Raw genomic sequence first — 25,693 nt, forward strand, 5'->3', positions numbered from 1 at the left:
TGACGAATGACGTCGTATTTAAGTAACTCCTGTGTGTTTATTTTCTTAGGGCGTTTGACAAAACCATTCTGGTAGCTACATGAAGGACAACGTGTTCCTTTGATAATACTAACTGGATACTAATACAACTCTCAATTTTAAAGCAATAATCGAAATACAACCAAAACTTCAGTATTTGAAATTTAAGTTGATTTAACACAAATATGAACTTAATTTTGGGCTGCCATTATGCATTGAAATTCAATAACATAAATACTATTCTTCAGAAAATGACTATTTTTTTTAATAGTATTCATTTCATCCAGATCTGATGTCATTTCCTCCTGATGTCAATTCGAATTTTCCCGATATTTCCTAAGTTAGTTTCACTACAATTTATGGGTTTCCTGGTAAACACTGGCTAAATCAAGGAATTGTGGAATTATCTATTAAACCGACACCAAAAACCAAACTTTCCTCTTTTGTCAAGTTTCCACAAAATTTGATTGAAACATCCCAGGAACTCAAAGCAAAGATTATTCCTTGTTAACTGAATTACTAAAAGGGTATTGCATTAATATTCTTTTAGAATAGCAGTTATTTAACATAGCTGTAGCGGCATAATTAAAAAAAGAAACATGTACTATTGGAAGATATGAATATACATTGATCTTTTTCTGAAGTTTAAAAATATTTTGTGTTTGAAATTGTATTTCAATCAATTATTTAAGATGAATGTACTCTTCCCTTTGGTAAGCCATGTTACTTTTATTTTGTCACACTTTGCAGGGCTGAGGCATAAAAGGTAAGTCTTCTAAGGCGTAATATATATATATATATATATATATATATATATATATATATATATATATATATATATATATATATATATATAGACTCTGGAAGCATGTAATCTTTTCCCTAAATAAATTATTTATAAAGCTTTTTTCTCTTTCTGCAAATCAGTTTGGTCACATTGTTTTTGCTTTGAATGACATTTAAATATTTACTAATTGATTAAAGCGATCAAAATGTTTTTTTTTTACTCTTGGTTATTCTTGTCACAAAAAAGATAAGAAATCTTGTTCTCTTAAAGATAAACATACTTATAATTTTATTAAAAAAACATTAGTAGTCAGAAGCTATTCTGATACTGTTCAGCTTTATCAGAAATACTCTCTATCAAGCCCCAGAATGAGCATTAAAGGCAATTCATATGAATCATCTGCATCGTCAGCTGGAAATAAGAACAGCAGAAAGGAGTATTTAACTGCTGCTATCTTATGCGCTGGGAATCTCATCAATTTTATGGACAGATACACGACTGCAGGTATTTTATTTTTGGTTATTAAATTTTTATCATTATTGTTTAAATAAGACCAATGTGCCTGATAGAGCTTTGCCCTTCCTTAGAATGCTCAAAATATGTAAGAATTAATGTTTTGTGTATTTTTTTGTCAACAATTGCGAAACCTAGGAGATTTATCTCATCTTGTTGTTTGCTATTGAGAGTAATCTATCATATAAGTCATCAGTTGAAAGGAAGAACAGGAAAGGACAGCACGCTGATATTACCCAGGCTCTGATACTTTGGTAAATGAGTTTGTGAAATCCGGTGGTTTTGAAGTTAGACATAACCTACTGACGATTTTGAATTTTATTTTAGAAAAAGGGGAAGTACCTAGCAATTTTAGGAAAACGTTGGTTTAACCTCTCTATGTGAAAGGTGAAGAAAAAAAAACTTTGTTAATTAAAGAAGTATCAGCGTGTTTTCTATTTAAAGCATATTACTAGTATAATGATAGATTAAGATTTAAGAAAAGAACAGTGGAGTTCTAAGAAGAGAAGCGGGTTCATTGGGCAAATTTTCACTCTTATGTTAATAAATGAGAAGTGCCTGACTTATCAGATTCTTTATTTCTCAGTTTTTAGAATATGAAGAAATGTTCGATTCAGCCGATAGATGAGATTTAGTGAAGGTCTTATCTTTGTATAATATGTCAGATAAACACATTAAAGCAATTAGCGCGATTTACTAGAGCAGCGTTGATGCAGCTAAGGTAAACAATGTGGTTAGTAGCTGGTTTCGTATTGAATTAGAAGCTAAGCAGGGCCGTATTCTATCCTTAGTTATAGACCATTTCAATGGGCTTTTTCCTAAGGAACACAGCAAAATTTACTTACAATCAAATCTCCAAGGTTAAACTCTCCGTGACTTAGATTATATAGGTAATTTAAGTGTCCTAGTTGGAAATGCTATCAAAATAAATGAAAGAGTTCAGGGTGCAAGAGTAGACTTGAAAATCAATGTTAAGAAGACTATTAACTTAAACCAGAAATAAATGTTGGCGAAGAGGTGATGTTGGGCAAAGAGAAGATCGATGAAATGGATAGTCTCACTTACTTGAGTAGCATTAATAGTACAGGTGGTGGACGTACTGAAGGTGTTAAAGTAGAATAGCCAAGGCCCAGGGCGTTTTTTTACAGTTGATAAAGTTTGAAAGAATAGGGTGATAAGCCTTCAAACCAATATTAGAAATCTGGAAGGTTTGGTTATAACAGTAATCAAGCATGTTTCAGAAAAGTGATAATTTCCGAAGACGGAGCAGGATTTATTAGATGTTTTCCAAAGGAATTGTCTACAAATTGTCTTGGTAGCCGTTTTACTGTATTTAAAGCAGTAAGCTTTTCGACAAATAGGGCTCTATGGTGCTTTCTAGGACCATAACGAGAGAAAAATTGAGATGTTTAGGGCAAGCTTTGCTGATGATGAATGACAATTTGCAATGATTGTCCTTTTTGTCCATCAGTCAAGGGTCAACCGAAAAGGAGGTCGTCCCCAAAAGAGGCGAAAAGGGGTCGTAAGTAAGGATTTAAGGGAATTGGAACTACTTGGGAAGTTGTAAAGATTAAAGCTTTAAAAAGATGGTGATGGAAGAGGAACGCACGCTCCTGTTTTGGCCTCAGATGGCTTGTTGCAGCAGTGAGTTATTAGTAGTTGTAGTATATATATATATATATATATATATATATATATATAATATATATATATATATATATATATATATATATATATATATATATATATATATATATATATATATATATATATATATATATATATATATATATATATATATATAGTTGTCTGTGTGTGGATCTGTGTGTGGATCAGGTGACGTCATGTTTGTCCGCATATGACGTCTGAATTATTTCACACTAATACAAAAGAAGAAAAAAACTAAAAAAGGTAAAAACTACAAAAAAAAACTAAAGAGAAAAAAAAACTAAAAAAGCTAAAAAACTAAAAAAAACTAAACAAAGGTAAAAATCTAATAACTAAAAAAAACTGAAAAAAATAAAAAAAGGCAAAAACTACAAAAAAAATAAAAACTAATAAAAAAACTAAAAAAGCTAAAAAACTAAAAAAACTAAAAGAAACTAAAAAAAGGTAAAAAACTAAAAAAAACTAAAAACTAAAAAAGAAAAAACTAAAAAAAAGGAAAAAACTGAAAAATAAAAGAGAAAAAGAAAACTAAAAAAATATGAATAAATATATATACAAATAAGTTGTTTGTGGGTTATGTCTGTCTGTCTGTCTGTCGAGTGACGTCGTGTTTGTCCGCATATGACGTCTGAATTATTTCACACTAATACAAAAGAAGAAAAAAAACTAAAAAAGGTAAAAACTACAAAAAAAACTAAAAAGAAAAAAAACTAAAAAAGCTAAAAAACTAAAAAAAAACTAAAAAAAGGTAAAAAACTAAAAACTAAAAAAAACTGAAAAAACTAAAAAAGGCAAAAACTAAAAAAAAACTAAAAACTAATGAAAAAACTAAAAAAGCTAAAAAACTAAAAAAACTAAAAAAACTAAAAAAAGGTAAAAAACAAAAAAAAACTAAAAACTAAAAAAGAAAAAACTAAAAAAAAGGAAAAAACTGAAAAATAAGAGAAAAAGAAAACTAAAAAAATATTAATAAATATAGAAAATATAAATATAAATATAATATAAATTAGCAATCAACAAAGCACCGAGACACAAATGACGACCGGGACACAGGGAGTATAAATGACGACCAGGACATAAGTAAAAAAAAAAACTAAAAAAACTAAAAAAATGGTAAAAACTACAAAAAAACTAAAAACTAATAATCTAAAAATCTAAATAAACTAAAAAAGAAAAAAAAAGAAAAAAGGAAAAACATAAAGGAGAAAAACAAAACTAAAAAACGAATGTATATACAGACCGGGACACCGGGATACAAATGACGACCGGGACACAGGGAATATAAATGACGACCGGGACACAGGGACACAACTACAATGGGGACGCCGGGGGGCACAGGGGGATATAAATGACGACCGGGACACCGGGACACAAGGAATATAAATGACGCCCGGGACACTCAAAGAGAAATCACAGACTGGAACACCGGGACACAAATGACGACCGGGACACAGGGAATATAAATGACGACCGGGACACAGGGACATAACTACAAAGGAGACGCCGGGGTGCACAGGGGGATATATAAATGACGATGGCGACTCAGGGAATGGTCGATTAGCAATCACCATCAACAAAGCTCAAGGGCAATCATTAGAATCATGAGGTATAGATCTGAATACGGATTGTTTTCCCATGGACCATTATATGTTGCATGTTCAAGAGTCGGTAAGCCTGAAAATCTATTTATATGCACAGACAATGGGACAGCAAAGAATGTTGTATATTCGCAAGTTTTACGTAGTTAAAAACATATATATATATATATATATATATATATATATATATATATATATATATATATATATATATATATATATATATATATATATATATATATATATATATATATCTATATTCACAGGTGGGACATAGGGACACAACTACAATGGCGCGTAACTAATATGGCGCGTAACGACTTACGCGCGCGGGGGGGCTTGGGGGGGCGCGAAGCGCCCCCACCAACTAGGTGTTGGGGTGGTGCGAAGCGCCACCCCAACAGCTAGTATATATATATATATATATATATATATATATATATATATATATATATATATATATAGTACTGAGCTGCGGCACCACTACTCAGGAGGCTTGTATGTATTGATTCTAATTTTCTCTTGTCTTCTAAGTGCAGACAATGTGAGGTGCTAAGAACTTTCCGAAGCCTCATCGCGGAATTACTGATCATATTTCGCACCAGGTTTTACATGACTTCTACAAAAAGCCGATTGATCTGGTTTGAACAGTTCTTTAGAGTAAAGAATTTCAACGTTTCTTTAAATAATTTTAAAGAATCTTGGAAGTATTATATCTAATCAAAAGGATATTCCAAGAAAGATGCACTACGATATTAACGTTCAAGAAATCAAGTTGCTTTATTCAATAAATGTCTTCGCTTTCAAAGCCAAAGCCGGTATGGTAATAGGGTGCCCTCTATTGTGGTTAAGAGATTTCACCACAAGATTTTAGTCCCCAAAAAGGCCTCTTTGCCTTAACAAAAGATGAAGGCGGTGATTTGATTATGTTGTTGAAGCTTTAATTTACCAATCACAAAGAAAAAAAATAGCAAGACAGGAAACTTCTTTTTTCATGTATTGACGTTAAATGACAAAATATTTGAAAATTTGTAATGTTCAGCAGCTCCATTGGAAAGAATAGAAAATTGCTATTGTGGTGTACTTATTTTGCAAACGATTATGACTACAATTTTAGCTGAGAGTACAATGATTTTTCATTGATTGCTGACATTATGCAAACTATTTTGTCGTGCTACTCATTTTTACTTTATTTCTTTCAGGCAGACAATTTAATCTTCGATTGATAAAAAAAAAATATCTACATAAGTAATACTATGGTCCTCTGTCTAAGATCAAAATATTGTAAAAAAAAGAAGAAATTTAATGGCTAAAATTATTATTAAGAGACAAACCATAGAAAAATTTACACGATCCTTTTTTTCTTTTTTTTCATTTTGCAAGCATAAGCATAATTTTGTACTTTCCTTGTGTAACACCAAAATAAGGTCAATTACCTCATTTTGATGATAGAACACATATTCTAATGAGTTTTATTTTATTTTTTGCAGGAACACTTGCAGATATACAATGTCACTTTGGAATAGGAGATGCAGAGGGAGGTCTAATCCAGACTCTCTTCATAACAGCCTATACTATTGCTGCCCCACTTTGGGGCTACTTAGGGGATAGGTACAGCAGACGGTATATCATGGTAATAGGTATAATTCTTTGGAGTGCTGCTGGCATGGCTAGCTCATTCATGGGACGAGATGTAAGTGTCTTATTTAGTCTCCAGACCATAAGCGGTAGTCTAATAATAAAATTTTCGTAAATCGACTTATACTTATTGACGATATGACTGCCTGTTCATGGATTAATCTTTATGGTTGATTGTGTATGGCTATGCTGTTTGACCTATGTGGTTGTATGGATGAGTAGGGTTAAGGCCTCATTCAAGTGCTGGTCTATATTAATCACTAATTTAGGAAAACAATTTTCCCTTTCTCCTTCTATCTCCTTTTTTTTTTTTTTTAATGTGTTTGTGCTGTTGCATTGATGATTTCTCTTTTCGTTATATATATATATATATATATATATATATATATATATATATATATATATATATATATATATATATATATATATATATATATATATATATATATATATATATATATATATATATATATATATATATATATAGAAGAGAAAGATAACTATTGGAAAGATTTGATAATTCTACTTTAATGAAATTTGTCAAACTTTAACGTAAAGAAATCAATGAGAGATGTTGACAAATGAAATTAATAAGAGAGGAAGTGGGCACTTTAATGCGTTTAATATTATTTTTATTTATTATTTATTACTAAATCTAACAGTAAGCAATAATGCTTGTCGCAATAGACACAAAACAATAAATAAGTTAATTAGCAACACTAGCAACACTTATGAATATTAGAAGAAGATATGTTAGAAAAAAAAAACTTATACTCAATACCCATAAACTCAAACAAAAACTCATAACTAAAAGATCAACTTATAACTAAACATAAAAAACTCCCAAATAGAAAGGGGTCTTCACTAAAGAACGTATAAATATCTGCACAGTTCCAGCTTTCGAGACTTCAACGGGTAGACTATTCCAAGGTGAAACGACCCTACTAAAAAATGAATATTGCCCTATTTTCTTATTTCTTTTTTTTGGGGGGGGGGGGGGTGCGGTCTGTTATGGTGGTGGCGGGCTATGTGATAGTGACTGTATTTGAAAAATGAATCAAAATCCAGGTCACCTATACCTTTAATAATACGGAACACGTTTGATAAGGTCACCACGACGCCGTCTGAAATTTAGTGACGGAATACCAAGCGTAGAGTCGCTCTTTTTAGGGAAGATGCTGAAGGTAAGGAATCATCCCTGATGCCCTCCTTTGTACTTTTTCTACACGAAGATCATCCATTACATTTAATGGAAACCAGACGGATGTGCTATACTCGAGAAGTGGGCGAACAAGAGACTTGTTAAGCAAAAGGAAATTTCAAAGATCGAATTCTCTGAAACTTCTCTTCAAAGACGATAGGCGGTAGTTCGCATGTCTCATGATATGCTGAAACATGCATATAAAATTTTTGTTGGGTATCGAAATTGATACCAAGGTCTCGTACCATTTCTTCAGAAGGGATAGTGACTTAAACGACTGCAGAAGTTGCTCATTTGACGAGCTACTAATGGCATTATATTGCCTTCGGTAAGTTTTTCATAGAGTTGAGTGAATGTAACTTGAGTGTCTTCCAAATATTTACATACCATCAGACGTTTAATGATGTGTGGCATTTATATAACAGAAAATTGTAACATACTATAAATATATTTTCCTTTGGCATTAGATCCTTAGCTCAAATAACGGCTGTAAAATAAAATTATTACATCTTATGCAAGATACCACATTGGGGATATTCGGGGGCCCTTTTGTCAACAAAGCTGACAAACAAGGGTTATTTTTGGTTGGTTGAAATTTCAGAATCGTAGATATTTTTAATTCTTTGTTAAAATCTGCATGCACAGCATCTGATCACCCGAATATATACCCTTACCTATGCATTTATCAACCAACATAAACATAAGAAAATTCAAAGTATGTGAAACACAAGAGTGTTCACGGAAATGAACAAAGCAATAAATACAGGAATAGAAACAGGAAAAACATGGGAACACGAGAACAAAGTAGCACGGAATGAAAGGAGCACAGGAACAGAAACGTTAAACAATATCGGATAAAAGGCAGGTGAAAAAAACTTATGAATACATGAAAAGTCATGCAGGTAGAAAGTAACAATGAAAAGATGCCGGAACGAACAAGTGAGAGAATGCTGCAACAAAGTCAAAAACAAATATAGAACCAGAAATGGAGCAAATGCAGGAACAAATAGACCACGGAGACGATGGAGCATAGGAACAGACAGATGTACGAACACAAGAATGAACAAAGAAGGAAACACTGTAACAAAAACAAGAATGTTTAGAGGAACAAGCACATACCAAAACACTGTATCCCGATTTTGAGAAGCTGTAGCTCCGATTTATTTTTCTATATGATTTTATGAGCCGTTGATCGTATGACCTTGCAAAAGTTTTTTTTATTTTCAGAGGTGAAGCCTTGCTTTTTTAGTGATTTGAAGCAAAAACAGTTCCTCTTAAAAGAACAAGAGCTAAGAGCTGATATGGCACTTGTGACGAGGTCGGAAGAACCAAGAGCCAAGATTGTATTTTCCGGTCGGGATTTAAAATAAAAGCTCTGAGTCACGAGGTCTTTCTAAATATCAAAATTTATTAAGATCCGATCACCCACTTGTAAGTTAAAAATACCTCAATTTTTCTAATTTTTTCTCTCCCTTCAGCCCCTCAGATGGTTGAATCGGGGAAAACGACTTTATCAAGTCAATTTGTGCAGCTCCTGTCAAGCCTATCAATTTTCATCGTCCTAGCACGTCCAGAAGCACCAAAGCGCTGAACCCCACCCCCTAACTCCCCCAAAGAGAGCGGATCCATTCCGGCTATATTTCAATCACGTATCTACGACCATTATAAGCGTTTTCTAAGATTTCCAGTTTCCCCCTCGGTCTCCCCCCCAATGTGAACAGATCTCTTCAAGATTTGAAATAAGAGCTCTGAGACATGAGTTCCTTCTAAATATCAAATTTCATTAAGATTTGGTCACCCGATCTTAAGTTAAAAATGCCTCAGTTTTTCTAATTTTCCAAATTAAAATCGTCAGCTCCCGCACAGAGAACAGATTCATTCCAATTATGTCAATCTTGTATCTATAACTTGTGCTTATTCTTCCTATAAAGTTTCATCCCGATCTCTCCACTTTAAGCGTTTTCCAAGATGCCTGGCTCCCCCCTCCAACCCTGTATGTCCCCGGATCAGATTCAAATTGAAATTGAAGCATCTGAGACATAAGATCCTTCTATATATCAAGTTTCACTAAGATACGATCACCCATTCGTAAGATACCTCGATTTTCACGTTTTACAAAAATTCTGGTTTCCTCCTACAACTCCCCCCAATGTCACTGGATCTGGTCGGAATTTAAAATGAGAGTTTTAAAGCACAAGATTCTTCTAAATATAAAATTTCTTTGAGATCTGGTCACCCATTCGTAAGTTACAAATACCTCATTTTTTCTAATTTTTCCAAATACTCCCCCCCAACTTCAAGACTCATCCCAATCCCTCCACTCTAAGCGTTTTCTAAGATTTTAGGTCCCCCCAACTCCCCCCAATGTCACCGGATCTGTTCGGGATTTCAAATAAGAGCTCTGATATACGATATCCTTCCAAACATCAAATTTTATTAAGATCCGATCACTCCATCGTAAGTTAAAAACAACCCATTTTTTCAAATTTTCAGGGTTAAACCCTCCCCCAACTCCCCCAAAGAGAGCAGATCCGATCATTTTTTCTAATTTTTCCGATTTAAACGTCCTCCCACTCCCTCCCAGATGGTCGAATCGGGGAAACGACATTTTTTATTTAATCTAGTTTGGTTTCACTTCTGCCAAATTTCACCATCCTAACTTACCTGGAAGTGCCAAAGTAGCAAAACCGGGACAGACAGACAGACCGACAGACAAAAAGACCGACAGAATTTGCGATCTCTATATTTCACTTGGTAGATACCAAGTGCCATAAAAAAGAATATTTACGCAACTCCCTCAGATTACTGCTAAAAATGTACACCAAATGATAGAAAAGTGCCTTTTTTTCTCGAAAATTTCAATTTTCTGTGGCAAAAAGGGTCAAAACACCATCCAAGACACAAGCTTAATTTTATTCGGAACGTATCTTGGGGAGAACCCTGTTCAATTGTAGGATATAATGACTATATTAAATATGTATGAAAAATCGATGTGAGATGAATCTGTAGCGCTTAACCATAATTTGATAATAATTTAAATACAAAACGCATGCAGAAACAGGCAGAGTTACCAGCAGAATTCAAAATAATTGTACAAGTCTAAATAAAGCTTATTAAAATTTGAACTCCATCTAACGATTTAATGTGTTTGGACCTATTATAATTTTCTCACCTATTATACTTTTTAATATGTTTGGACCTATTATAATTTCTCACCTACTATAATTTTTTAGTTTCTGTGGCTGAACTAGCTAGAATTGATTGGATGGCCTTGCCATAGCTCGTAGAACTTGGATAAGAGATCCGAATAAACGACAGAAAACTAAAATCCAATACCTAAATTCCCGGAAATCTTAAAAAAAATCTTTATTTTATCGCTTTTTTCCCGGAGATACAAATATTCAGATTTAATCAAACTTATCACTAAAAAGTGTGAGTTTTATTTTTTCAGTTGAATCAAATAGAATTTTTAAGAAAGAGTGGCCCTAAAATATATTCTAAGACCTTTCGGAAAAACATTTGAAATCAGCTTAAAGGAAATATCATTTAAGTAATTCGACAGCTTCAGGAGTTCCCTGTTGTATTACCTGCCTTGATTGAAAAATTTGTCAACGCGAGGCTGTGTATTATTCATGCTGTATAGACTAGACAGCGCTTTGCAGAACAATTAGTAAAATATCATACGTTTTCTTTGTTTAAACTAGCATCTCGTAAGCTTCCAAGCTGTTCACAAATTTAAGATTCCATATCAATTTTTTCAAAACAGTTTTGTGAGTTTCCTTTGGTGCTTGAAAAGCTTGCTAATGGTCCCTTTGTCTTTGAGACGGTGAGCCAACGCCGAGACATGTAAAATAATTTTAAGATATCAGATCCGCTTTAATTTTTACTTTCTAGGATTTTGTCTGGTTTGTTGTTCTTCGATGTATTCTTGGAGTGTTTGAGTCTTCCTTTACTACAATAGCACCGACAATAATCTCCGATCTTTTCGTTGGAGGCGCAAGGTCCAAAATGCTTGCATTTTTTTATTTTGCCATTCCCGTTGGAAGGTAAGGAGTCAAAGATGTCTATCTACTGAAGATGTTTATTATGTTTGTCTAGTGAACTATTTTTCAATGCGGAACAGAAATTGAACACTTCCTAGAATCAATTTTTACATCAAAATTATATTTTTATCCTCACATTCATGAAAATATGTAACTTTGCAATAGCAGCAAGAAGGACGTTTAGAGGATCGATTTACAGTATGTCTGTTTCAAAACACGTTGCTAATAACTGTCAGAGTTATTGTAAAATCGTTTATTGAAGAATTGAAAATAGCCTGGGACCAATTTGTTGTTAAATTTTTGAAGCAAGTATAAACATTTAAATACAAACATTAAGATAAACAGCAAATATGAACACTTAGAGCTGGAAAAAAGTGTAGAAATCTCTAAAATTGAGAAATGAGTCGATTTGGGAAAATAAATAGCACTTACGCCTTCTAGCACAATTACATTTTTTTAATAATTCACATTCAAAACAGCCAAAAATCATAACCAGCGCAATAGCGCTGCCTGAGTAAAGAGTGATGTGAGCACAATGTATTGCTATTTATTTCTTCACAAAGGCACTTCGTATAAATAGAATTTTCACAAAAACTTCAGAAGAAGCTCATTCAATTGGAAATTGGAAATTTTAGCGCCCTTATTGAGAGTCAAAAGGGATTGAAGGGGAAATAATTCCCTCCACGCCCATCTTTTCCCAAAGCAAACCCAATTAAAGGTCTGAGATAACCATTCCATTAAGCATAGTTGAAAGGTCCGATAATTATATCTTTGGGGATGTTAATCCCCCCAAAGCCCTAAGGGAAGGGACCATAACATATTCTAGTTGCCTGATGTTAATATGTACGGTTTTTGTAGGAAGTATGGTTGTATAAACTTTGGAGGGAGCTTTTATGACTGGAAATCGGAAGTTTTAGTGCTCTTTTTAAGGGTCGAAAATGATCAGAGGACAACTAGCTCCGTGTGTCATACACCCCCTTTCCCTAAATGCATCCGACCGAAATTTTGAAAAAGCTATTTTGTTCAAAATAGTCCAAAGATCATAGAACAATGCCTCCAGGGCTTAAACAAACTTTCAACGCCCGGGGGCAAGGGTTGTCTGCTATGCCCCGGGTTAAATAAGATTTTAGTGTGCTTTTTAGGAATAGATTGATAGGAGGGTAACCAGCGCCTCACACCGCATGCCCACCAATTCCTAAAAAAAATTCCAGTAATATTTTAAGAGAGCTATTTTGTGAAGCATAGTTGAAAGCTCCAGTACTCATATTCTTGGCGATGACACTCCCCCCCCCTCTCACAGCCTACATGGTAATGGCTCTTAGTTAGGCAATTAGTCCATTGTTTACTTATAGTATATGCTATTGAGAAAAGTTGGCATGTTTGACTTTTAGTTTACAAAAATTCGATAGGCATTGAGGTGAACCTTTCAAAGCCTGTTGGGGGAGTACTGAACTAGATCAAAAGACATTACGTGAATACAGGCTATCAAAAGGGCGCAACTCATGAGTAACTGAGTATATTCATTTGAAGCTTTCAGGAAATGATAAGGGAGATAATGAATTGATCATGAAGCCAATATTTGCCTGCTACTACAACTACTACTACTAAAACTACCACTACTACTATTGCTACCACCACTACTGACGCTGAAGCTATTGCTACTGTAGCGAGTACTACTAAAGCTGAAGATATTGAAATGAACATCAGAAGAAATGTCGAGGTTAAAGTTGAACTAAATCAAGATACACTATTCGTATGCAGATTGTTATCTCAAGAATGAATATGGATATTAACTTTGAACTTCCAGATAATGCTTAAAGGAGAGGATCAATTCATCAAAATTGAATATGTTTATGCTATTACTAATACTACTACCATCGTTATTTTTACTGCTACCGCTGCTACTAAACTACTCCAACTACTGCTGCAAAGTAAGCCTTAGAGTCTTAACATGAAAAAAGGCATCAAAAGGGGATTAAGAGCAATATGTATCAGCAATAAGTTTGGAATAGCCTACTGTATCAAGATGAGGCTTGCGTATGTACACGCAGATTGTCAAAAGGACGTAACTGAGGAATGGATTTGGATATTAAGCTGGAACTTTCAGAGAATGCTTAAAGAGGAAAATCCATTGACCAAAAGACAATATGTACGCGTTACTACTAATACTAATACCACTGCTACTTTTACTATTGCTACTACTACTACTACTACTACTACTACTACTGCTACTACTACTACTACTGCTACTACTACTACTACTACTACTACTACTACTACTACTACTACTACTACTACTACTGCTGCTACTGCTACTACTACTACTACTATTACTAATACTACTACTCCTTCTACTACTACTCCTACTACTACTACTGCTACTACTACTACTACTACTACTACTACTACTACTACTACTACTACTACTACTACTACTACTACTACTACTACTACTACTACTACTACTACTACTTCTACTACTACTACTACTACTAATGCAACTACTACTTCTATTACACCTACTGGTAAGGCTAAGAATACTAAGATAAAACCTTCAGGAAGTATATGAATATACAGGTGATCAAAAGGGCAAATCGGCAATTTCATAGCAATAGCTAATTGTTTTAAGTTGAAAATTCCAAGCTTGATGAGAGGGATATTCAACTGATCAAAAGGCAATATTCTAATACTGTTGCTGCTACTACTGTTAGTTCTATTGCTGTTAACATTATTATTAGTACCACTATTACTAGTACTTCTACTTTGACTGCTATTACAACCATGCCTAAGGGTATGAAGGTGAAATTTTCAGGGTAAACTTAGGAGGAAGCTGGATTGAATCATAACACGCGGTCTGTACGCAAGTTTTCAAAAGGGCGTATAAGCAATATCTTAAGAATGGTTTGGTGTGTGAAGTCAAAACTTACAAAGCTCGTTGGGAGGGATGTTGGACTAACCGAGACAATATTTGTACCCTAATGCTTCTGCTTCTACTCTTACTACTTCCGCTACTGCTACTGCCGCTACTACTGCTAAAGCTAAGGCTACTACTACAACCAATAGTGCTATTACTACTGGTACTACCACTACTAATAAAGCTAAGAGTATTAAGGCAAAATTTTTTGGGAATATTGAATCAGCATTAAAATAAATCAAAACACAATATGTGCATTCAGATTGTCTATAGAACATATAAGCAATACTTCGGAACAGATTACGGTGTTAACTTGAAACTTTCAGCGTGTTGAAGGGAATGCAAAAAGTTGAAGATGCTATGTGCATGCTGCTACTACTGCTACTTTAGATTACTACTACTTTAGATTAGTGCGGCGCTTTACTTTTTTTTGAAGAACTTCTTTTTCGAAATTTTTTTTTCATTAGTTTCTGTTCATTTTTGACAACCAGAGTTTTAAGCTTTTCAACATTCCTCGCTTCAACACTAAAGTTTCATCAAAGCATCAAAGTGATATTCTTTCAAAATGAAAGTTTCAAAGTTCAACTTCGCCCTCAACCTACCCTGAACATAGTAAAACATAGATGTGGTAGCAGTTGTGAGAAGCGCAGTCACAGTTGCAAGTTGTCTTAGTTGAAAGTAGCTATAGTTGCAGCCGCCACCAGTCTCATTTTCAGCCCCAATTGAAGCAGTAGTAGTAGTGTCTATTATTTTTTCAAGTTAATGACCTAACTCGTTCTTAAAATAATGCAGATACGCCTTTTCGATAACTTAGATACAAATAATTTATTCCAATATAGCTCAGCATACCTTCACTATTTCTTAAAATTTTGCCTCAGTACCTTAGCTTTTTCCGAAACACCCAGGATCGAACCTTGCCCCTTTTTCTCAATAAAAAACTCTTGTATGTAAAAATGGACACATCCCATAACTTTCATTCCTTGCTGCTGGGGATGCGGAGGCATGACATTCCCAGAAACAGAGCTAATAGACGTTGTAACTTATTCAAATAAAATACACTTTTAAGATATCTTAGCTTAAAGGAGAGCATCTGATTGGGCAAGAGAGGGGAGAGTCGCCATTTGTTGCTTTTTAAACATTCCTTTAAAGTTTCAAACTAACACCCTTAGTTGTTCCTTTAATATTGCTGTTGTGTTCTTTTGACAACCCTCTTACATACAGTGGGCTTTGGTTTTCTTTAACGTCCCCATCAACATAAGAGTTTCACCTTAATATTCTTAGCTTTTTTGGAAAATCAAAATCAAATTTGTCCTTTTCGCCAATAACCAGCCTTTTATATAAGCAATAGACAATTTATACAGCTTACAACACTTGCCCAAGGTGCTGTCGGGAGTTTTGTCATACCTGGAAGCCTAGGTATTTGACTTTTTGACTATTTTGAACAATGACTATTTCTAAGTCTTGATCAAATTTCTTGATTGCAGTTAAAAAGGGAAGGGGAGGGGGACTGTGTACCATCCGTCCACTTTCTAACATCCTCCTCAACATAGCCTGAAAGTTTAAACTTAATAACCTCAGATCTTCTTGTGATATTGCAGATGCATTCTTTTGGATAAACAAGATGCACATAGTATCTTTTAGATTAATTTGACATGTCTCGAAATTCCGGCTTAATACTCTTAACCTTTCAGAACCCACCTAGAATCAAATACCCCCCCCCCTTCCTAATTATCAGTCTTTCATGTAAATTGGAGCAAATTCTACAACTTACAACCCTTGCCCTGGGGCCTGTGACGACATTGCGTCCCCACCGGCGTAGATATTAGACCTTTTTACTCTTTGGAACGAAAGTAGTTTTTCATAATTTCAATCAGTGACGAGGGAAAAGGCATCTAAAAAGGCAAGGGGAGATGCTCTACAACAGCTCTTCAATATCTCCTGAAATTTTCAACTTAATGTCATCGTCTGTTCTTTGGGTATTGCTGGTACGTTCTTCTTACAACCAGCACACACATAGTGTGTTTTATTATGTTTGGCATCCTTCTCTGTGGATGCGGGGTATCATATCATCACCAAAGGCATAGTTATCTGAGGTTTTTACTATTTTGAACAAGATGCCCGTTTTAAAATTTTGACCAAACATTTCTAGGTGGAGAAAACTAAGATGGGCAAGGGGGTGGTTTGGCAGCCCTCTAACCACTTTTCAATACCTCCTTTAACATATTTTGAAAGTTTTAACTTAATACCATAAGCCGTTCTTGAAATATAGCAGATCCTTTTTTTTTGATAAACTGGATTCACACAGGGCCTTTTGACTTTGTTTAACATGCCCCTCATCATTTTTCAAAGTCTCGCTTTAATGACCTCAGTCTTTCTGGATGCATATAGAATCAAATATTTCACCTATTCCTAATGATAATTCCTTTATGTAAACAATTGGCAAATTGCATTATTTACAATCCTTACCTATAGCTAGGATTTAAGGATTATTTATAATCCTTGGCTATAGGAGCATGGCATCTCTGGAGGTGTAGCAAAACTAGATCTTTTGACTAGTTTCGAACAAAATGACAATTCCAAATCTTGATCAAAAGGTGCTGAGCAGAAGGGGCACCTAAAAGGGCAAGGAGGAGGGGGGGTGGTTGCCCTCCAATCTCTATTCAGCATCTCCTGAATATACTGCGAAATTTTCAACCTAATACCCTCGGTCGTTTTTTAGGCATTTCTAATATTCCCTTTTGAAAACTAGTAAGTATATAGTATTTTCTTTTTCTATTGTGTTCGGTGTCCCTCTCAATATTTGCTTAAAGTTTCACCATAATGCCAAAATCCTTTTTCGAGACCCCGGATCGAACATATCCTCTATTTCAAAAAAGTCCTTATATGTTAACAATAGGCAACTTGCATAACTCATAGCCCATATTCCGGAGGCTGGGGGTGTCAACTCTGGAGGCATATTTATTTTACCTTTGAACTATTTTGAACCAAATGCCTTTCTCAAAAATTTGATCTTATTCATTTCGTAAAAAAAAACGTGGGGGTTGGTTGCCCTCTGATCATTTTTGACTTTTAAAAATGGCACTAAAACTTTCGATTTCTAATCGAATGAACCTCTTCCAAAGTTTATATGGCCACCACTTTCGTATAAAACCTCAAATGTTAACCATAAACAACTTACATAACTTAAAGCCTTTGCCTCGGGGGATGGAAGGGGGTTTTGATCCAGTAAGAACACTTACTAGACCTTCGGTCTGTTTTAAAGAAAATGGCTATCTAAAAATTTTAATCGAGTATTTTTTGGGAAAAAGGCAGTAGGGGTAGATTTCCGTCTGATCACTTTCGACTCTTTAAAAGAGACCTAGAACTTTTGATTTCTCGTCAAATAAGCGTCGCCCAAAGTTTATAAAATCACCCCTTCCATAGGAACCTTATATGTTAACTAAGTACAGCTTTCTTAACTTACAGCTCTTTCATCACGGGCTCAGAGAAGTGGGTTGTCAAACTCGAAAACAGGATTTTTTTTTACCCTTGGACTATTTTAAACAAAATGTCTATCTTAAAATTTTGATTTGACATATTTGGGGGAAAAGGACATTCAATCACTTTGAACTCTCAAAAAGAGAACCAGAACTTTCGATTTCCAATCGAATGAGCGACCCTCCAAAGTTTATACCTTGTGTATTAACAATATGCAACTTGCATGACTTGCATCCCATGCCGCGGGAGCTACAGGGGGTACAATCAGTCGCGAGGCATATTTATTTGACTATTCAACTTTTCTAACCAAATTGAGCCAGAACTGACTTTGAAAATCAATATATACCGATTTTTTGGGTACAACGATAGAATTGGGAATTTTGAAAGGATAACACGTTAAGAAAACAATTTTTACTACATAATATACAGAAAAACTGTAGCTAAGTCATTTTTATTGCTATTCCACTACGTTTTACCCCCCCCCCCCCCAATACCCTCAGATTTGCAAGTACTTTGCCAAAATTAAAATATTTGTAATGCATTTTGCCATGCGTCACTCTTGCTTCAACCTGGTTAGCCGTAAATGGAACTAACACTGATGAAATAGAGAAAAGGAAAAGCACATGGGAAATGTATAATTTTGGCCATATTCACATTAGGAGGCGTGTGTTGCTCAAAATATGCTAAACATAATTTTTTATTGTATTGTGAAGCAAGAATTATTTTCCTTCTCAGTAGATTCAGAGTTTACGAATTGACAAGATTGCTACAAGGGCCTTTCGCAATGATGTTTCGTCTGCATTGAGAGATTGTTGCTTTAAAGTAAAATAAACGAAATATATTGGAATCATTAAATTTTTTTAAACGCTGTTGTGCTCGCTACTGCACTTCGACTTGGTATAAAGATTGGGTATGAGATATGTCGAGTTTATGTATTCCAACGCCCACCCAAATGCTGTTATGAATGCCAACCATCAAGTTACTTAAAATCAAACTATGACAAAGAAAATCGCTGCTCACGTTGCGCAGGGCAACATGAATCCTTGCCTAATTCTCTGTGCCTGGCTACGCCAAAATGTGCAATCTTGTGCCATTTTCATTGAATGCCAAATTCTTCGTGAACTTCTGTCGAAACGGTCATCTTATACAAGGAAATGAGTGCTAATACTTCACTATATGCTCGTTCAATATTAACGGTACGAAAGATAAAGACGTTTCTTTAGATCAGAAATTGGAAAATTTTGATTTTTTAAAAAGGCTTCGGAAGCCTTGTTGTCGGGAAGATTCATTGTCAAATCGTCTTTACAAAATGGTTGTATAGAAGTAAAACATTTAAAAACCAAATGGTAAAAAAAAATGGCTTCTAAAATATTTCAGAGCTAAATATGAAAACATAAAAACATGAGAATAGATGCTAAATTGAATGCACATGCTCAGCATTCCCATCGATCCTCCTCCCCAGATTCGCAATAAATGACTTTATTCTAATCTTACACATTTTTTTGAATGTAAAGGAAAAAGAATTTTGTTGGAATACTTTTAAGTTCAGAAAAACGCATAAGACAGACTAGTATCCTTTAAAAAAAAAACTTTAAATTTGTTTAGGGAAGAACACAGGAGATGGGGAGCTTTGAGCTGTGCAACCCTAAAACTCCAAATTATTGACTATTTTGATTTTTAAAATCAATTTATTTGACCTTTTTAATAATAACCTTCCCCCTCCCATTGCCCAAGACACAAAGCCATTTATGACTTTTAATTTAAGAATCTTACGGCATACAAAATTCCTCACTGTTTAACCTTTCTATTATAAGTGGGATAAAATCATGTACTAGTTATTATGACTGATAGCTAAAACTAACTGGTTGAAAGTTTTAAATTACAACCTTTAACTTGTCTTTCCGATTTAGTCCAATATTGAGAAAAAAAGGGACGGAAATTGCAGAGTAGACTAATTTTCTGGAAAAGACGCCGAAAAGCTAGGTAATAAGCAATAAATAAAGATAGCTTTTTAGCGTTTTTTTGCTGAAGAAAATTGTTTAAATGAAGCATGTTTTTTTTTTTTACAGGCTTCGGTTCATAAAGTAAAAATAACTTTGACAGGGAGAATTGATAAACTTGTGTATGTATATTTCGAAAAAACTGCACTTCTCGAATTCTTTTACTGCTTTCTGTTTTCCGTACAATTTTTCTAGAAAATAGATAGTCTGAAAGAAGTAGTACCATACTAGGCAATCATAAGTCATTGAAAGTTAACACTATGGTTGCAACAGTAGTTGCAACATAAATAAAGAGCAAACCATAGCATATTACCCAAAAGCTAACAAAACCGAAAAAAGTTGAAAAGAGTTGAAAAACTACCCGATGAGGAAAAATTGCCATTTGACACTGATTCAGGAGTGTAACTATTTCGGTTAGACCTAAAAGTAAAACTTTATTGCGAAAAAAACTTATGGTCGTTTCGAAAAAAGCCTGAAACCCATAAGAGATGAACAACAAGGAAAATAACTTTTTTCGCATTGGTAGCGCTGATGTGTCTCCTTTTTTATTACCAGGACGGGCGGGTACCCGAAACATCTTAAAGAGATTTTTATTTGCCCTTTAAAAGATATCTATATATATAAAATTACTTATATTTTTGTGCTTTTTATAAATTCCACCATCTGCAAGTGGCAAATGGCACTAAAAATGACACTGTTGGTGCCATTTCTCACGTCGTGCAGCGAACTGGCTACCAGAGCATCGTAAAGAGGTCCAACTATTGTAAACACATTAGATGGTTGTTATTGATCATATCTACGTTCTTTGTAAAAATTCCTGAATTTTCAAGTACTACATGGCCCTAAAAGAAACACTTTTGGTGCCATGCCTCAATTGAAAATACTGAGGCTAATGGGCTACCAGAACATCGTGCAGAGATGTTTAGTGGCACATTAAAAACTATTGCTCATATCTACGTGCTTTTTTTTTCAATTCTATCATTTGTAAGTACCATATGGCAATAAAAACGGCACTTTTGGTGTCATTTTTCCAGTAGAAAAGCTTAGAAGTATAAATGGGTACCAATGGGTAATATCTATAGTCCGAAACCCGTCATTGGAGGTGTAAAATCACCCCTACGTATACTCTCCCTCCCTGCCTCCTTAGTAAGTTTCATAAAGTGTCTGTTCACCAGCAAGCTACTGAAACATTAGTTGGGCTAAAAGACCACCACACCATCGTAAAGAGATGTTAAAGGACTCATTTTGTTCTATTGCACAAATTGTTTTATAAACTTGAAAACCAAGTGTCAAACCTAAACTAAAAGCAGCGAAAAAAATCCATGGATAATTATTTTGTTTGCATTGATTTTATTTATTTTTTTTATATATTTGAGCGTTTTAATATTTTTCTTTATGTTTTTATAACTATATCTTTACTAGTGGCCTGGGGTATGTTGCTGGAGCTTTACCCCTCCAGTTTGGTGCATCTTGGGAGTGGGGTCTTCGTATAACACCCTTTCTTGGATGGATAGAGGCTGCCTTATTTGCTTTTGTTATCTTAGACCCACAGAGGGGAATTGCAGAAGGAAGTCGTCTGAAAACTACGTCATATAAAGAAGATCTGAAACATTTGTCCAGAAAGTAAGCTGATTTTTCTTTTCTTTTTTTCTTTTTACCAATTTGCTAGTATGTAAGTTTTTGGGTCGATTAAAACAGACAAGTTCTTTCAACTGAAAGTATGGAACAATATTAAAACTTAAAACACAAAGAGTATCGTATTTCAAGAATCGATTGAAAGAATTGGGAAAGAAAACAAGCTTTGGCATAAAGAGCAAGATGTTGAGGAGGAAGCAATCCCTTTCATATACGTAGTAATTTCTGTTATTTTTAAGTTCTAATGTTGCTTCTTGCTCTTAGCTGAAAAAAAACGTATTTTTTATTTAATTTCTGATCCTTTTTTGAAATAATGCCAGAAAATCTGGTCCAACCTTCATGGAAAAATCCCCCTCCTCACGGAAATACTCTCTAGACAATTCAATTCTGGTGAAAATTCACCCTTGACAATTACCCTTAACAACTCTAAGCGTAAAATTGAGACAGAAACCAGAAAGCAAGCCATATAAAAGAATTTTCTTTAGGAAATCTGGCAGATTCCCCAGTGTATAGTTTCCCCTGAGAAGTTCAACCCCTGGATATTTCTCTCCCAATAGAGAACTTTCTTTGGAGAAACTTCAGAAGAAAGATTGTCCCCCCATCCTACTAAAATGTTTACATACTTCCCAATAGCGAATACTACGCTTTGGTAGTACCCCCGTAGGCACCATAATCAGACCCATATTTCTTCAAATCCCAGTCCCGGAACTTATTTTTGGAAGTTCTTCAAAACACACGTGCTGTTACATAATTTATTACCTAATCATTGAGCGTGACGTAATCTCACAATTGATGTTAAATTTATTGAGGATGACGTAATCTCGCGTGACTTCTTTGCTAGAGCTCACAGGGTGCTAGTCAAGTGGGAAACCCCCGTTTGTACCTGAGGATTATGCAATTTCCTTTGTCAATGACACTTGTTTTGATAGGTTTTATGGGGTGTTAGTCTAGCGGGAAACCACTTGATATAAATGAGGAAGACATATTGCACCCACATGGGTGTCACATCATAGTTAATTTTTTACCTATGCAAAGTCCTAGTAACCAGATCCAGCCTGGCCCTAGCAACTAATTCAACAGGGGCCCTATAAACCAATTTTATTTGGGGACCCCAAGCAACCAATTCCAACAGAGGACCCTAGAAGCCAATCTAAACGGATCTCTTGTAAATAATTCCAATGGGGGTCTCTAGCAGCCAATTCCAACGGGGCCCTTGAAGCCATTTCCAAAAGGGGACCTAGCAGCTAAATTTCAACGGAGTTCTAGTAACCAATTCTAGTGGGGAGGGGGCTAGCAACGAATTCTGGCCGGCCTCTAGCAACCAATTCCGACAAGGTTATGGCAGGAATTCCCACTAAGATCCTAGCTAGTCATGTGAAGATTCCTTAGTTGAAACTCAGGATGATGTAGTTTTGTGTGACATCAACACCCGTTCCAATTCATGGGATCTTTATAATCCGATAAAAACAAAATGTCTTTGTCTAGTGTAGGTGTCGAGCGTGATATTGATTGATCAGAATTTTAAAGTTCGTTGTTATTGATTGTTTGACGCAAGCTAGAGAAGGACAGGCTAGGTATTAAAGTCAGTGAAATATTACCTAGGCATTGTTGCGTGAATGATTTCACTAGGCAACTAGGCGACAAGGTTTTTGTCCGGTGCTCAGGTGTTATTTACTATTAATTGGTACGCATATTGAATTTTCATATAGAGTGTGATCTAAAGAAATAAAAGCGGTTTTCTTCCCCTTTGTATGTAAAAAATATTATAGACAGGGACATTTCTCAGGTTTCAAATAATTCTGTTTTAAAATGTACATATATAAAAATTTTTATATGGGCTATGACTGAAACAGATAAAAGCAGTTTGCTTCCACTTTTCACGTATGAAAATATGCTGTAGAAAGGAATGGTTTCAAATTATTGTCTTTAAAGTGGTACATATATTGAACTTTTATATATACTTTGATTAACCTAAGGACTACAGACGTGCATAGGCTGTAAGGTGTTTTAATTACAACAACGAAATATATTGAAGATTCATCTTAAAACAAGAAATCTAAATGGTGAAGACAAAGACTTTTATTTTACATTATATATAAAATTTATTTTTTTAACTGAAACTATGGAGTGACCTTAAAACTTAGAACGAACAGAAATTATTTCATGTATGAAAGATACTGCCCCCTCCTCAACGCCCTAATATCTACACTAAAGTCTTTTATTGTTCTAGAAGATAGAAGTGTGATAGAGTCAACCTTTTAGCGTGAAAAGCGGGGTTTTTAGATGGGGACGCCCCCTTTCATATACAGAGTAGTTTCTGTTTGTTTTAAATTTTGATGTCACTCCTTAAGTTTGGATTGACTTCTATATGTGAATATTTTTATTACGTATATGAGGGGTTCGCCACTTCGTGAATACCTCGCTCTTTGCACATATTCCTTAAAAATGACCCCTGAATCACCAAGGCCGTTTAATTTGAATCTATAGCTCTTCTGAAGCTACTAAAAATAATTTAACGTAGAGATCGAGTATTGAGGAGGGGATTAACCCACTAATATACGTAATCATTTCTGTTTGTTTTTGAGTTTTAATGTTGTTCCCTAATTTCAGATCAAAAAAATTGTTCTTTCATTTGATTTTTCATTGTTCTTTAAATAATACTGGAAAATCCAGCGTCCCTTCATAGAAACTCTTTTCCACATGATAAATTCCTCCATGTAAAAATCCTCCCACGTAGCCCCCAAACTCGATCAACCCCCACCACAAAAAATCCCCATGAAATTGTCTACATACTTCTCAATAACCAATATTATATGTAAACAATGGGTCCATAACTTGCAGTCCTGCCCCCGAGGACTGTGGAAGATTAAGTTGTTCTCAAAGAGATAGTTATTAGATTTTTCGACTATGATGAGCAAAATGGCTATGCAAAAATTTTGATTCAGTAACCTTAGGTAAAAAAAATCGAAGTCCAAGAAATTCCTAGTCAAAAAGTTCTGAGTCCAAAAAAGGGTGGGGGAAAGTGGAGGAAGCATTGGAGCCCTCGGAGTTCCAGTCATGGATGACCAAGGGCTGTCAAGTCATTGCCTAAAATATATGGGACTTTATTTATCTCGACTTTATGCATACCCCAATACTATGAAATATTTTCAAAAAAGACAAAAAAATTATTCATATACTAGCTGTTGGGGTGGCGCTTCGCGCCACCCCAATACCTAGTTGGAGGGGGCGCTTCGCGCCCCCCCCAAGCCCCCCCGCGCGCGTAAGTCGTTACGTGCCATATTAGTTACGCGCCATTGTAGTTGTGTCCCTATGTCCCACCTGTGAATATAGATAGATATATATATATATATATATATATATATATATATATATATATATATATATATATATATATATATATATATATATATATATATATATATATATATATGTTTTTAACTACGTAAAACTTGCGAATATACAACATTCTTTGCTGTCCCATTGTCTGTGCATATAAATAGATTTTCAGGTTTACCGACTCTTGAACATGCAACATATAATGGTCCATGGGAAAACAATCCGTATTCAGATCTATACCTCATGATTCTAATGATTGCCCTTGAGCTTTGTTGATGGTGATTGCTAATCGACCATTCCCTGGGTCGCCATCGTCATTTATATATCCTCCTGTGCACCCCGGCGTCCCCTTTGTAGTTATGTCCCTGTGTCCCGGTCGTCATTTATATTCCCTGTGTCCCGGTCGTCATTTGTGTCCCGGTGTTCCAGTCTGTGATTTCTCTTTGAGTGTCCCGGGCGTCATTTATATTCCTTGTGTCCCGGTGTCCCGGTCGTCATTTATATCCCCCTGTGCCCCCCGGCGTCCCCATTGTAGTTGTGTCCCTGTGTCCCGGTCGTCATTTATATTCCCTGTGTCCCGGTCGTCATTTGTATCCCGGTGTCCCGGTCTGTATATACATTCGTTTTTTAGTTTTGTTTTTCTCCTTTATTTTTTTCCTTTTTTCTTTTTTTTCTTTTTTAGTTTATTTAGATTTTTAGATTTTTTAGTTTTTTTATTAGTTTTTAGTTTTTTTGTAGTTTTTACCATTTTTTTAGTTTTTTTAGTTTTTTTTTTACTTATGTCCTGGTCGTCATTTATACTCCCTGTGTCCCGGTCGTCATTTGTGTCTCGGTGCTTTGTTGATTGCTAATTTATATTATA

At 34.9% G+C, this 25,693-nt stretch overlaps 1 protein-coding gene across 1 annotated transcript in view; it reads left to right on the forward strand.

Annotated features, from left to right (window-relative positions):
• The first annotated feature begins 1,115 nt into the window (after positions 1-1,115).
• Positions 1,116-25,693, forward strand: part of LOC136033963 (protein spinster-like) — a 52,208-nt gene continuing 27,630 nt past the window's right edge. Inside the window, exons 1-4 of the mRNA XM_065714990.1 lie at positions 1,116-1,309; positions 6,075-6,277; positions 11,318-11,469; positions 21,280-21,480. Coding sequence (XP_065571062.1) covers positions 1,174-1,309; positions 6,075-6,277; positions 11,318-11,469; positions 21,280-21,480 — 692 coding nt within the window. The 5' untranslated portion in view covers positions 1,116-1,173. The remainder of the gene's footprint in view (positions 1,310-6,074; positions 6,278-11,317; positions 11,470-21,279; positions 21,481-25,693) is intronic.

Source organism: Artemia franciscana, chromosome 12, assembly GCF_032884065.1.
Source record: "Artemia franciscana chromosome 12, ASM3288406v1, whole genome shotgun sequence".
NCBI lineage: Eukaryota > Metazoa > Arthropoda > Branchiopoda > Anostraca > Artemiidae > Artemia > Artemia franciscana.